Here is a 15,308-nt window from a genome sequence, read left to right as displayed (position 1 = left end):
ATCAGTCTGGAACCCACATTACGTATCTGATATTAGCACAATTGAGAAAGTCCAGAAATATTTCACAAGAAGAGTTCTCCACTCCTCTACTCGTTGTAGAATACCTTATGCCACCAGACTTGAAATTCTAGAACTAGAAAACCTTGAATTACGCCGTCTTCGGTCTGATTTAAGCATGGTATATAAAATCATACATTGCAATGTCCTACCTGTCAATGAATACTTTCAGCTTCAACCATAACAACACAAGAGCACACAACAGATACAAACTCAAGGTTAACCGCACCAAGCTTGATTGCAGGAAATACGACTTCAGCAACAGAGTGATCAATGTCTGGAATACTCTACCCGACTCTGTAGTTTCTTCCCCAAACCCCAAACCCCAAAAACTTTAACCTTATACTGTCTACTATTGACCTCACCCCTTTCCTAAGAGGTCTGCAGGGGGCGTGCATAAGCGCACCAACGTGCCTACCGTCCCTGTCCTATTGTTTCTTTTATTTTTATTTTATTTTTCTTATATGTACCCATTTCATGTATTCATAACTATGTATACACTTATACTTATTATCTTGTAAACAATTGACAAACAAAATAAAATAAAATAAAAATAATGTACTAGGAAGCGTTATATAAGTCTAAGTGCTATTGCTAAGAGCTACTCCCCAAGAATCACATTGGCCAGGAGTGATTGGGGCAGACAGATGATGCCTTCCTTCAGTAGGGAAGAGACCACCTCACTCCAGCCTGTCATACAGGGCTAAAGAGTAAGCTGTGCACACCTTTCGGAAAATGGGCTTCTCCTCCCCCCACAAACAGTGGTATCTCCCAGGCACCCCTCCCAATCACTGAAGCAACCGCACCTTTTTCCAAGGATGAGCAGCTCCTGAAGCCACGCCCACCTCCCTTCCCTTCCCCAATCCTCACGGCTTAAACGCTGTATTATTGGCATCTGACGTTTAAGCGGCTAAAGGTTTGCTGGCTTCCTATTGGAAAAAGAGTCCGTTTTCGGAGAGGAAAAAAAGGAAGCCCCGCCCTTCCTCTGAGCGGATTGGGCAAGCTTACAATTGCCTCGGACCCAAAGCCTGCGCGTCCCCGCCCAGCCGCCTCTCCGCCCGCCCTGGATAGGGCTGAATCGCCTCTCCAGGTGGGAGGAAAGCTTGCCAGCTCTCCTCCCTTACGGGCCGGCTCTATTTGACGGACAGGCCCGAAACCAATCATAACAAAAGGAGCTCAAAGGTGACGTTTCCTCCTTCTCGAGGGGAATCGAATCGGGGCTTTCCGCGACTTTCTCGGGAATCGGGGCGAGGACCGGAGAGCCATGGAACCCCCGGTGAGGGATCGTCAGGGGCCGGACGCGCGTGTCGGGGAACGGCGGGTGGGTAGGCAGCTCCCTGTTGCACGGCGCTCCCCCCCAAGGCCGTCGTGTGATGAGGATGGCACTTGGAGCAAGGGCGAGGGCGGGCTGGCGTGTTTATTCCTGGCAAGACTGCCTTGCTCCCTTCCTCCAACGCCTTCATCGCACAGCGCGAAGCTCAACAGGTGAAACCCCTCCATGCATATCGCCGGTAGAAAGACACCCTTTCCTTTCATGTGGCTGCTTGCTGCGAGGAAGCCATCGGCGGAGAGGGCGTCCCTTGATCTCCTTTTCCATTGGGCGGGAAAAAAAGAAAAGAAAAGTCACCTCTCATAGCCATTAGACGGGATCTCTACCCTCGGAAGAATAAAAGATGTCAGGAGCCGAACTTTCCTTGACTGTGCTGACGCCCGTCCGAATGGAAGCCCTGCTTTTCAATATTCCTTCTTTGCACTTTTCTTTTGGGATTGCTTGCTCGGCTTAGAGCAGCACGTGTGGGGACTGCCTCCAGGACCCGCCTCCTGGTGCCAATTTTATCTATTTTACTACTCCTGTTCCTGCTACTGTTTATCATTTGTGCAATTCGGTGAAACAAGTTGCCATCCATTGGTTCCTGTGGGTGAACCGGCTGAGTGCAATGAATGAGGTGGGGCTGAGTTGGAAAGTAGCTTCTACCTGGCCCATTCATTCTGTTTATCCTGGCATCGGGAGTTCACTTCTGCAATTCCATCTGCATGTACAAAAGGATAACTGTATTCTATCTGTGGCACTTCTGCCCTTTGTGGTGATAATTCCAGTGATTTGGGAGAGAATAAAGGTTAGGAGCTTCTGATAGAATTGACCCCTTGCCCTGCAGAAGGTCAAAAATTGTTACATATTCCCATCTTGCTGGGTGCAAACTGCCATAGAGCTCCCAGCCCATGCATTTCCTGATCCCTGCTTTTCACTCAGAAACCATTTTTATAACTTGACTTTGGGCCATCAGGTCATTTTCGACTCCTAGCGATAGATTTCCTCCATGGCAACCTATCCTTAACTTTTTATTTCAGGACCCCCAAGGATGCAGTCACTGAGTCCATCCATCTTGCTTCTGCCATCTTCTTCCCTTCCACTTTTCCCAGCATTTGAGCCTTCCCCAGAAAGCTGGGCCTTTGCATAATGTGTGCTGCAAAGTAGGATCATTTGAGCCTGGTCATATGTGCCTCAAATGAGAACTTGATGTGTTCAGTGATCCATTGGCTTGTTTTCTTGGTTGGCCATGGTATTCTCAGATGTCTTTGACACCAAAATGCAAATTCCTCCATACTCTTCCAATCCTCCTCCTTCAGAGTCCAACTTTCCTTCCATAGAGTGTCACAGGGAACAGCTTCTATGATTTTGGCCTTTGTAGGTCTGAACACATATGCCATTTACATTTTCCAAGGCTTTTGTGGCTGTTGTACCAAGCATTAGCCTGTGACATAATTCCTTTACTGTTGATTGCTAATTTGAGCAAATGGCTGATGCCTTTCTCTTGAGTCCATCACAACTAATTATGGCCCTTTATTTCTTTATATTTGCAATGTATAGTTGCTGAATGATACTGAAGAAATAGCTGCTTTGTACCGTGATCTGAGCCAGTATCCTTCCCTTTCCCATGCTTGTATTGGACCTGAAGTAACCACTCAGTATGGTGGCAAACATTGCAATATTTATACAGGTAAGCTCTTTAAAGTTGAATCCACATCATTGGGTGTAGATTTGGCTCCATGGAATTTAAATAGTTGTTGTTCAATATTGTTATCAATGGTCAAATGTAACATTAGGCCCTAGGTCCCATTAACAAAATAAATCAGGAGACTAAGCATAAGCATTACTTTTTTCTAGCTCTGTGTTTGATTGACATCTTTCTTTTTTCCTGATGATCCCAAGAGATAAAAAAAAACTAAAAACAGTAGCTGTAAGAGTTTCTATTGCAGACAAAAGATGAGAAGGATAGGTCATCACTGACAACTATAACTTCTTTTGTGTTTCCCCTATTGGATGATGGTGGACTTTTTTTAAACCACTTCACCCAAAAAAAGTGTTCTACCTTGTTTCTCCAACAATACGGCCTCCACCAATAGGAAGGCCCAGCATGATTTCTAGGCATGAGGTGAAATTAAGCCCCACCCCCAAAATTTAGGCCTATTTTAAACATGCATTTCCCCGCCATTTCTCACATTGTTCGTTAGAACTACACGAGGTGAAGAGAAATGGGGGGGAAGGGCGGGGCTGGGGAGAAAACTTGCCTTTAGGAGTGCCCTCCAGCTAGACTAGGCTAGAATACCCCGATCTACCGATAGAACATCAGCCGATAGAAGCTCCCCGAAGGCAGAGTCCCCAGCCACTTCGGGGCGAGGCGTGGCTGCCCGTGTCACCTTGCCATTAGGCAGTGTCTTTCGGGCGATAGAAGCTCCCCAAGTGCAGTCACCAGCCACTTCGATCGGCCGGTAGAAGCTGCCTTGGGGCGAGCGCATACACACACACTCCCCTTGCCGCGAGGCCGCTTCTATCGGCCGATTGAAGTGGTTGGTGACTGCACTTGGGGAGCTTCCATCGCCCGACAGAGACTGCCTAAAGGCAAGGGGACACGGGCAGGCACACCTCGCCCCGAAGCAGCTGGGGACTCTGCCTTCGGGGAGCTTTCGTCGGCCAATAGAAGCGGCGTTGCGGCGAGGTATGTGCGTATGGGCCGCTCTAGGTGGGGGAGGAAATTAAGTCACCCCCGAAAAGACAGCCTAGCCGTTCTTTCAGGGGTCAAAAAAAAATAAGGCTCGGCCTTATTTTGTGAGAAACACGATATTAAAGAAAGCATTAGGGATGATAATTTCCTTAATGAAAATACACTGCATTGGGAGGTTTTCACAATACATTAAACCTAAGCTAAGAAATCCATTTGATAACTTGATGCAGTGTGTGAATCCAATTCTGATAGTGATTCTCTGCATTCAATAAAGGCTTTTTTCTATTGTGCCAGACTAGACAGAAGTCGAACTCTTTACGTACGTCAAATAATAGTAAAATCTCTACTTACAGAGTGGTCACAGCGGGACTTGGAGAGAGCTGAAAATGTGAAATTCTGTCGTCAGTACCTCGTTTTCCATGACAACCAGTCCATCATCTATTCTGGCCCCTCGGGAAATTGCACTGAAGTCAAAGGAGAGTAAGTCTAGACTGCATTGGTCTCTTCTTGCTACTGACCTAAGGAACATGTGGAATATATTACTTAAATTGATCTGACATTTATTGAGACTAATTTGAGGATTCCCACCCCTGGGCAGGGGATTGTTTAAAAGCCAGCTTTGAAGATCCAGTTTGGTCTAGTAGTGGTTAAGGCACCAAGCTAGAAAATGGGAAATTGTGAGTTCTAACCCCACCTTAACCATGAAAACCATCTGGGTGACTTTAGGCCAGTCACTCAATCTCAGGCCAAGCCACATCACAGGATTGTTGTTGTGGGGGAAAAAGGAGGAAGAAGGTATATTGAATTTGTTCACTGCCTTGAATTATTTGTAAAAATAATAAAGGCGGGGGATACAAACAAAAAGATGCCCAGGCTCTTCTGCCCTATGATTTTATGATTCTATATAGAATATATATTATATAGACGAACACAATTATATAGACGAACACTATACAGAAGCCTGATGATGGCAGATGAGATTCTGCCAAAACGTTGCTACAACTTTAAAAGCACAACTATAATGACATGGGAAAATACCTGAACAAAGCTGAATACCATACATATAAGTACCCACGTAAACTTAAGAAAACATATATATATATATATATATCTTTGTTGTTCGGGTTCTCGATTGTATCAGGCACGTTTGATGATCATCTTCAGGCTTCTGTCTCGGCTCTGTGCTTCTCATATAACAGAGTATATATATCATCCACATATAAATACCAGAACCTCAGAAAAATATATATATTATATATATATATTTTTTTCACCTAGACTGCTCAGTCGGGATTCTCCAAGTGGAACTCAAAAAGCTGTTGTGCGAAAAATGAGCCATAGCAAAGGCGAGGAAAAACAGTTCCTGGAGGTACGTTGGCCTGCTTCACTCCTGCTCAGTAAGGCTTCATGGCTTGTGTGGGGTTGCTCAATAGCAATTGGGGTACTTCATTCTTTCCACTTTTGTCTCATTCTTAAATTGCTTCTGTCTGTGGAAACAATGTTGCAACAGCGATTTGTGGGGGTTGATTTATTTTTCCTGCAGGAAAGGAAATATAGTTTTTTTTTCCCACCCTGAGGCCATTGTCAGGGAAGCCTTAATGATTTCAGTGAGGAAAAAGCTCTGTGACCTAAACTGTAGTGTATCTGCCCTCATAGGTATGGGAAAAAAACCGGAAGGTGAAGAGCATCGAGTTGACAGCTCTAGAGAAGCATGGCCAAGTATATGACGATGGTAAGGCTTTCTATAAGTTTCTGTTTCAGTTCCTAAGAGGCAAGAGACCAGCTCTGTATAAGGGCAAATAGTAGGAAAACCTTGGTTAATCTTGGAAAAAGAAAGTCTTGTCTTTTAATATATTTGAGGGATGGCTTAGAGAATCCAAAATCATGTTTGGGTGATAGAAAGGTTTTAAAACTATGCCCACTACACTGTTGCCTTCTGATAGAGGCTAATGGGATACAGCTTTAGGGGGGAGAAATGCATATGCTTGAGCCTAACAGGTATCATCATCTGTTCCCAGATCAGTTTGGCTGTTTGGCCTGGTCACACTCAGAGACTCACCTTCTCTACGTGGCAGAAAAGAAGCGTCCCAAGACAGAGTCTTTCTTTAAGCCCAGAGCCCCTGAGCTGAACACTGAAGAGGAACTGGCCAAGACCGAACGAGACAAAGCAGTAAAGGTTGCGTGGACATTCCCTTTTATAGTTTCCCAACAAGCCAGTCTTTCTGTTTTCTTTGATCTAGAAAAGCTGTCACACTGTCCTTTTAACAATCTGGATAGGAAATAGTTAACCCAAACACAAGTTTTCAGGACTCTGGTTAATAATTCATCCATCAAAGGGAAGTTGCATAACATTCAATAAATCCCTGACTTTGAAATGAGCCTTCAAGATGTAGACAATTTAAAGTGACAAAACTGTCTTCTGGTTTCTTAAAGCCCTAGAGTAGAGGAGACTGAAAACTCCCACTTCCATGAATGCAGGTTTTTTTATTATTATTTTTATGAGCATTTGCATCTGTTCATTCTTTTGGTAACTGCTGCTTAACTTATTATCAGTGTGACAATCAACTTTTAAAGAGCAATTTAATAACCTGAATAGGTCTGTTTTGAGTGCTTTGATATTTAAGTCATTAAATCAGCCAGGGACCTGATTTCCAAGTTCTGGATAGCATTCATCTTCTATCCAGTTTCTTAAGAAGTGTTCATGTTGTTGCCTGTTCTTTTGAATGAAAGTTAGCTCCTTGCTGGGTGCGCAATACTTGATATCAGCATCCAGGAGAAAGCATCGTATTCTTTTCTGCATCATGTAAATAGCTTTAATATGATCCTTTGGGAATCTGATGACTGCCTCTTGATCTGTTCTGAAGGAGTAACAACTATCTTCTACAGCAGTTTAAGTTGCTGTGACCTGTTGTAAAATTATCGCATCCTCAAGAAAGGTATGCCTTACAACATTCTTGGTCTTGATAGATGTTAAGTTCAAACAGTAATCTGAATCATGGCCATCTTCTAGACAGGTGAGAATCCTTTTGCTAGCATGCCATGTATCTCAGGAAGACGCTGTTTTTATGCTGTTTTTATGCCTTTCTCAGGGAGAACAGTTTGTATTTTATGAAGACTGGGGGGAAACTCTGGTGGCTAAGAGTATCCCTGTACTGTGTGTATTAGACATTGAGAGCAACAATGTTTCCGTGCTGGAAGGTGTTCCAGAATATATCTCACCTGGTCAGGTCAGTACAGAGCACTTGGAATGTGGGGTGGTTGATTACCTGCAGTTTAATTATGATTGAATTTATATATGCTTGCTATATTTTGTTGCAAAGAATATTATAGCTATGCTACAACTACCTCAGAAAGAGCCAGTTTGGTGAAGTGGTTAAGGCATCATGCTAGAAACCAGGAGATGGTGAGTTCTAGATGGTGTATTGCCTTGGCAACAAAGCCATCCGGGTGACGTGAGCTAGTCACTTCCTCTCAGGCCTAATTAGGGAGGCAATGGCAAACCATTTCTGAAAAACCTTGCCAAGAAAACTGCAGGGACTTGTCCAGGCAGTCACTGAGAATTTGACACAATTGAACAGAAGAAATAAAAGCTGCTATGTAATGAAACATTCATCCTTTGGGAAGCAGAAAAACTATCTTCCTGGAAATAGCATCTTATATCTACCACGTCAGATTCCCAGACAAAAGGATGGTTTGTGTGTCCTGTTCACTCATTGCAAATACTGCTTTTTCCCCCCAAGCTACCTGTCTTTCTATTCTGAAAGATGGTTTCTGAAGTAAAATCTTAACTTTGCCCATCTCTTCAAACTTAACATTGTCTTCTCCCTGCTTTAAGGCTTTCTGGACTCCAAATGACACAGGAGTGGTATTCACTGGCTGGTATCATGAGCCTTTCCGTCTAGGCTTGAAGTACTGCATCAATCGCAGGTGAGTTTCCTTACAAAAATTGGAGGAGAAATCCAAGTGGGACTTGACAGTCTATACTGCAAGAGGTGCATAAAATCCAATATTAAGCAGATAAATGCAGGAAAGTTCCTTTTCCCAGGATAATTTGGGGTATAGTATTGGTTTTCTCCCCAAAAAATAGCATTTAAAGGAAAAGGGCATTATAGTTGTGATATCTGCCATCCAGGGTGATAGAGGAACATCCAAATATACACATTTTTTTATTCTAGTATTGTCCATTTCTAAGATCATTGGAGATGGGGTTCAGTTGGACAAGGCATAATTCTTTTTTCCATTTAAGGATTGAATAAAACAGTAGCTTAATTTTAAAAGAAATGTATCTCTTTACCCTTTTCCTGATCAGTCTTATATGATCCCTTCCTACATTACCACCAGCTGTTTCCCTTCTGCCCCCAGATCATCACTTTTCCATGTTGATCTGACAGGTGGTCAATGTGGTGAGTACATGAATCCATCTTACCTCCCAGTCAGTGCATTCTAGTGGTGATTTCTCTTACGTCATTACCTCCCCTCCTATTACAGAGCTGTTGTCAGATGACAACAAGGCCATTTGGTCTCCACGGTTGAGCCCAGACCAGTGTCGCATCGTATACCTGGAGAATCAGGCTTCTGGACCTCATCAGCAATGCAGCCGTATCTGCATGGTGAGCACTGATTTTGAACTATTGGCACAGAAGCAATTGCATCTAGTCAAGTCATTTGTTTAGTCTTTAATTTTTACAGGACTTTTCAGCTCTTTGTAATCTCGAGAATTTGAACCTCACATATTGTGGTCAGAGTTCTTAAGGATCCTGAGTTTAGTTTGATCTGATTAGACTAGGGACTTCTGGGAGTTTGGGGTGGCTGTTACGGATTAGGAGGGTTGCTTCTTCAACAACCTTGTGAGAGAAATGGAGGGAGAAGTCTGTAATGAAAGTAAGGTGAATGAGGTCAAATGTTTTCTACCTGCAGCAATTTTGATCTTCCAACCTTGGAAGTGATGATACCTTTTGCTGCAGGAGAAGTACATCAATAGGTTTATGAAGTATCACTTTATTCTATATATTTTCTCATTCCTACATTACCTCACTCTGTTCTGATTTTTAGTGATTAGCAGCATAGCTTTCCATGACATTTCTTAATTTGAGAGGCCAGGAAGTTGTTCCTGCTACATCCCAGTTTGATACCTTTCAACCTTTTTTTCAGTATGACTGGTACACAAAGCTCACTTCCGTCATAGTGGATATTGTCCCTCGACAGATCCAGGGTGAGTAATACAATACAAATGGCATTCTGAACTATGGGTGTAAAATAATTTCTCTTGGATTTTTTGCTCCACGTGAATCTGTGACAGGAGAAGCATTAGATTCAAAACAACCTATCCTTAATTCTACCTTCTAAACACAAGAAATAATTTAGTGGCTGGGAAATGGCATTCATTTTTTTTAATGCAAAGGTTTTCTTTAGAATTCCTTCCAGGCTTTTGTTTTTCAACCTTTGGAAATCCTGATAGAGTACTGCCGGGTATTTTCTATAGGAGCGTCTTCCTTCTCTGGCACTTCTTGGAAGGATCATGTTAACATGTTTACACTGCCAATCTAGGAAGTGCTTAAGAAAGAAATACTTATGAAATAAATAAAGCCCAACCCATACTTGTTTCATATTTTCTTTAAAAATAAAAGCTGAAAAGAATCCCTTACTATCCTCACAATAATAAGTATAATTCTTATTCAAATAAGCCAATCTGTGAGGGGGATTTTTTTTCTGAAAAACTGGAAAATGCCAGTTCTGAAATCTGGTAAACAAAAGGGGATTTGTGAACACCTGCACATATCTATCCTAAATATGTGGAATGCAGAACATTTGGAGAATCTGGTGAAATATGGTTCCCAATGGAGCCTTACTGTCTTAACTTCATGAAATCAACAGCTGCCTGCATGAATTTGCTCTCTCTTGCAGATGGATTTGCTGGAATATATAGCACAACACTGCCTGAGCATTGCTGGGCAGCAGACAGTCAAAGAGTTGTGCTGGACACAACTCAACGCAGCAGGCAGGTAAGGATATTGCTGGATTGTTAGGCTGAGCCAAGAATATTTTGCACAAACTAAATGTATCCAGTCTGGCAAACCTCTAAAGGTCCTTCCAGATAGATGATTTTTAAGCATCAGGTCTGCTGAATCAAGGAATAATCGAAACTTAAAGTCAGGTGGAGGTTTCCAAACTGATCTAGGTTTATAACAACATAGAGTCACCTGTAGAGATGGTTGTGGGTTATGTGGGTCCTGGCATTTGTTGTCTTTATTTTATTTTCCTTTCTCTTCTATATTAGTCTCACACGTTTAATTTGCTATAAATTGTGGTATGGTATATGAACATGTACATGTATGGTGTGTGTGTGTGTGTGTGTACACAGTAGATCCTTCATATGTTGGTTTTTACTAGGAGCTGATTGTGGTGGATATGGCATCAAAAAGTGTATGTTCACTCACCAAAGGTAAGTGTACATTTTTCCTCATCCCATTACCCTGAGAAATCCCATGGGGAAAATGCTGATATATTAGCTTAGAACCAAATTAGGTATACTTCTGCTTGAATAAGGAAGTTATCCCCACAGAAGTGTTGATATTATTTTTTTCCTTTCCTAAACTAGGCTCTTCTCTTGGAAGCTGGGTGCTGCTCACCATTGACAGAGATCTGATGGTGGCCAGATTCTCCACTCCTAATTCTCCTCCTATGCTTGTAAGTTCTGTGTGGCTAGACATTTAGCAAAAGAAACCTGTTAGAAATCCTTCGGCTTAAATGTCATGTTTAAGTGCCTTCCACCCAACATCAGTTTAAACCCTGCATATCCAAGTATTATTGACCAAATAATATAGAAACTAATGCTGGGTATCTCTTAATAATTTATCTTACTGCAGATGGTAGCTTTTCTGCCTCCTGCAGGCAAGGAGGCAGACGTGAACTGGGTATGTCTAGAAGAAACCAGTCCAATTCAAGGTATTAGTTGGGATGTCCATATTCTTCAACCTCCTCCAGAACAAGACAATCCCCAGTACAGTGAGTATCCTGAGGGGGAAATTTTGTACCAATTTAACCATCTGTTATTTTTATGCTTCAATATGAGTTGCTTTTCTACAGAAAAACTTGAAAGACTGATAGTGATTTTCCTTAACCTGTAAATTAATTCCTGTATTCTCAGGAGGCCTGGATTTTGAAGCCATACTGCTCAAGCCCACCCAGGTACCAGAGCAAACCAAACTTCCATTAGTGGTGTCACCACATGGTAAATTGCTTGTCTTGTTCCCTTCCCTCATCCTGGTCCTGTATAATGTCATTCCCTCACCATTCATCTGAGCTTGACTCCATTTTTTTTTTCTTGAAAGGAGGCCCGCATTCAGTGTTCACCACCACCTGGATGCTGTATCCAGCAGTGCTCTGCCGAATGGGATTTGCTGTGCTGATGGGTGAGTAATAATCTCTTTCAGACATCAAGATGCCTGCTGGGTCATCTGGCTTAAGGACTGTAGTCAGATATACATGTGCTGGGCAGCCATCAGATCCTCCTTTAAGCAAGCAGTGATAGATAATATCACTGTGATAAGCAGTTCAAAACTCTTTGATGTGGAAATTATTTTAGAAAGGCAACCTTCCTCAACCTTGTGTTTCCAGATGTGGATGGGCATAGATCTCTTAGCAGTCTCAGCCACACAATCATATTCACAAAAAACTGGAGTCTTTTGATACTAGAGCTATGTCAGGGCTAATTCTGATAGTAAAATCCAGAGCTTCTAACATTATTGGAGGCATTTGTCATCGTAGTGAAATCTTGCTAAGGCAAGTAAGTTTGAAATCAGAGAAAGGTTGGCTACCTTAATATCGTGCTTTCCCTCTCTTTAAGTGAATTACCGAGGATCTTTGGGCTTTGGCCAGGATAGTGTGGATTCACTACCAGGAAATGTGGGTTGCCAGGATGTCAACGATGTGCAGGTAAGAAAGTCCCTTCCTCCGTTTCCATCAAGAGTGCTCACTACGTGGAGAAATGTATATATTTTCTGTAGCGAGGAGATTCAACTGTCACCAAGGAGAATGTCTGTTTATATTCCCTTGCCAGATCAAATTCTCAGTAGGATAAGTGTGAAATTCTTGTGAGACTCTACCTCCTTTAAAGATATGTATAATATATTTGTTCTTATATATACAAGAACAGGAAGCTTTAACACAAGGGTCTATCCAAATGTACTTTGTACTTTTCAAGGTATGCATTGAGACAACCTAATCATGGTGCTTTCAGAACTCAGCTAAACATTTGGAGTTGCTTTGTCCAAATGTCTATTCAAGATGCCGTAGTCCTTGCTCCCACAGTAATTGTAACCTTTTCTTTTCCTTGTAGTTCTGTGTAGAGCAGATGCTACAGAAAGAACCTCTGGATTCAAAGAGAGTAGCTTTGCTTGGGGGATCCCATGGAGGTTTTTTATCTTGTCATCTCATTGGCCAATATCCTGGCACGTATAAAGCCTGTGTGACCAGGAATCCTGTAGTCAATATGGCCTCGATGATTGGAAGCACTGATATCCCCGATTGGTGAGTATTTATGAAAAACTATGTTCTCCCTTTTGAGCAGATGCTGTCATTACTGATGCCTGCTCTGTGGCTTCTTCTAGGTGCATGACTGAGGTTGGGCTACCCTATGACCAAGCTGCTCTCCCAGTTCCTGAACAATGGGAAAAGATGCTGCTTCATTCACCTATGCAGTTTGTTGACAAGGTAGATCTTTCCCTCCCTTTTTGTATATCCATTACTTTCAGACCCTCATATTTTTTTTCTTACTTTCAGTATTCTGATTTCCTTCTTACATTCTTTTCCTTAGGTTCAAACACCAGTTCTCCTGTTGATTGGACAAGAAGATAGACGTGTTCCCCCCAAGCAAGGCTTGGAATATTACCGTGCACTTAGGTCCAGGGGCATTCCAACCCGGTAAGCTTCTTGGGTAGAATTGAAGAAACGGGGGGGTCTACAAGAGGGTTTTATGAAATCAGAGAAAAACAGAAATACATGCAACTGGGGTGGGGTGGGGGAATGATAATCTGGGCAGAAGATGGGGCTGAAATGATGATAGGGAGGGAAATGTCAGCAGCGTAATTGTATATTAGCTGATGCCTCTGTTTCTTCATATTTCTAGGATGTTGCAGTATCCAAGTGATAACCATGCACTATCCAGTGTGGAGGCTGAGGCAGACGGTTTCATGAATATTGCACTCTGGTTTCTCCAGCATATGAAATAACAATTATAGAAGCTTGTACTTTTGGGTTGAGGCCAGCTAACAGAAAGTCAAGTCTCTTCAGTTTGAAAGACCTAGTAGCTGATTGGTACTCTGATCCCTAGTCTCCGAAGTGTGAACAGGCACATAACAATGTGGACATCATCCTCTTAGGCCTCAATTGTGCTACAGAGAGAGAGGCTACACTGGCCAAATATATTTGATTTGCCAAATTTAGCATTTTATTAATAATATCACCATTATAACTAGGCAGAACGATCAGGTACTAGAGCACTGATAAATATTCCCGTTAGACGGTATTAGAATCTGTAATTTCATTTAAATGATTGGCGCTAAACTGAAAATGAATTTCAGAAATCAAGCTGCAGAATATATCCTTGGGATAATCTTATTAATTTCTGAAAATTATCTAGTTTGAATGCTTCGATTGGGAATGACTGGAATGCAGTATTTTGAAGAAGTGATGTAAAATCATTAACTTGAAATCTAAAGAATGAAATTACGTTTCACAATATTAAGTTTCTTGATGGCTTGAATTGGAGAGACCTGATATTGTGGTGTATGTGAAAAGAATCTGGGTATTGTTGACCACAAGTTAAACAAAGCCAGCAGTGTGATGCAGCTACTAAAAAGGCAAATGTTATTTCAGAGTGTGTTTACAGGAATAGAGTCCAGATCATAGGAAGTAACTGTTCCACTCTACTCTGCCCTTGTCAAAACCCTTTTGGAGAGCTGGGTCCAGTTTGGAGCGCCACATTTGAAACAGCGCTATAATGTGGAAGCGAGTTCAGAGGAGGTCTACTAAGATGGTGAATGAAGTGGAAATCATGTTTAGCCTACAGAGCGACAGCTAAGGGAAGATACGATAGCGATCATCAGATATCTAAAGAGTTGTTTCACAGATGAGGGAATTGATTTATACGGTTTCCCCAGAGGACAGGAGCAGAACCAAAGGTTAAAACTAAAGTGAAGCAGGTTCAGGCTAGACATCAGGATCAACTTCCTGATTGTATTACTTGTGAGCCAGCGGTAACTTCTTCACTAATGTATTCAAGCAGTAATTGGAAGCTCATCCATCACACATGCTGTGGTGGATCCAAGAGTCTGCGAATTGGACTAGATGACTTCTTTGGTCCCTTCCAAATCTGATTCTATGAATCTGTTTGACAGTGAGCTTTAATAGCTGTAGTAATAAGTCACAACATGTTAAGGGTTGTCTAGGAAAGAAAAATAATTTACTACCAGACCAAAGAATTACTGTCATTACAGTCTGTGCACAAGTACCTTGCAATAAGCCTTTTTAATAGACTGATTAGCTTTGGAATATGCCTGCTATTTGTTCTCACAGGAAATCACACATCTTTGTTCACTGAGAAATAATTATTAAAAGGAACTTAATTGAGAAAATAATCTGTTACTTGTCCTATTAATAAAATGTTCTCTTTTTCCCTCTGAAAGAATGGTTACATCAAACTATACTCCTTCATAGGATAAATTCTGATTTACCAGGCCAGCGATTTGAATAAGGACTTCAATCTCCTTTATTTGTTGTTTCATACTGCACTGCTTTATTTTGGTTTGTAGTGATGCTGCACTGAGTAATGTATTGCAGGCCATGGGTTGTAAGAATGTGCTTTAAAAGAAATTTTATTGACATTTTTATTGAACTAAATACTTGATCTTTGCCACTTGCTTCCGGAACTGAATATTTCAGTTACAGCCCTCTCTTAAGCAGTTTATAGAGTCAGCATATTGCCCCCAACAATCTGACTCCTCATTATACCCACCTCAGAAAGATGGAAGCTTGAATCAATCTTGAGCTGGTCAGGATCGAACTCTGGCAGTCAGCAGAATTAGCCTGCAATACAGCATTCTAACTACCACCACTTTTCTGGCAAAACCAAATGTGTTAAAGGAGATGTGCATGGTGAGCAATTTAGCTAGATGAATCTGTATGTGTTGTACATATATAACACAAATAAGGCAAGGTTGTCGTCTGCCTACAATAATATTGGAGCTT

General features: G+C 41.9%; 1 protein-coding gene across 3 annotated transcripts; it reads left to right on the top strand.

Annotated features, from left to right (window-relative positions):
- Positions 1-1,130: 1,130 nt before the first annotated feature.
- Positions 1,131-14,944, top strand: LOC113454183 (acylamino-acid-releasing enzyme-like). 3 transcript variants are annotated; one of them, XM_087924080.1, is made up of 22 exons: positions 1,131-1,239; positions 2,927-3,056; positions 4,415-4,541; positions 5,340-5,430; positions 5,718-5,793; positions 6,080-6,237; positions 7,151-7,288; positions 7,897-7,988; positions 8,424-8,464; positions 8,550-8,671; positions 9,213-9,273; positions 9,966-10,063; positions 10,452-10,503; positions 10,660-10,748; positions 10,928-11,066; positions 11,209-11,292; positions 11,393-11,473; positions 11,908-11,996; positions 12,400-12,590; positions 12,671-12,773; positions 12,877-12,983; positions 13,189-14,944. In XM_087924080.1, the coding sequence occupies exons 4-22, from the start codon at positions 5,392-5,394 to the stop codon at positions 13,289-13,291; spliced, it is 1,863 nt and encodes a 620-aa protein (XP_087780206.1). In that variant the 5' UTR covers positions 1,131-1,239; positions 2,927-3,056; positions 4,415-4,541; positions 5,340-5,391; the 3' UTR covers positions 13,292-14,944. The 3 variants fall into 3 exon arrangements, with proteins under 3 accessions (XP_087780206.1, XP_026581381.2, XP_026581375.2); XM_026725596.2 differs by having other exon boundaries at positions 1,219-1,333; XM_026725590.2 differs by lacking the exon at positions 1,131-1,239 and adding an exon at positions 1,258-1,378.
- Positions 14,945-15,308: the final 364 nt, after the last annotated feature.

This window comes from Pseudonaja textilis, chromosome 2, assembly GCF_049901715.1.
Source record: "Pseudonaja textilis isolate UNSWEBS1 chromosome 2, rPseTex1.2, whole genome shotgun sequence".
Classification (NCBI taxonomy): Eukaryota; Metazoa; Chordata; class Lepidosauria; order Squamata; family Elapidae; genus Pseudonaja; species Pseudonaja textilis.
The sequence above is the reverse complement of the archived record's forward strand: the minus strand, read 5'-3'. Positions and strand labels throughout refer to the sequence as shown.

Coding starts and splice junctions, on each gene's coding strand:
- LOC113454183 (XM_026725590.2), top strand. CDS start 1,322: ATGGAACCCCCGGTGAGGGATCGTCAGGGGCCGGACGCGCGTGTCGGG. Junction 8,672..9,212: donor AATGCAGCCGTATCTGCATG/GTGAGCACTGAT, acceptor CCTTTTTTTCAG/TATGACTGGTACACAAAGCT. Junction 10,749..10,927: donor CTAATTCTCCTCCTATGCTT/GTAAGTTCTGTG, acceptor ATCTTACTGCAG/ATGGTAGCTTTTCTGCCTCC.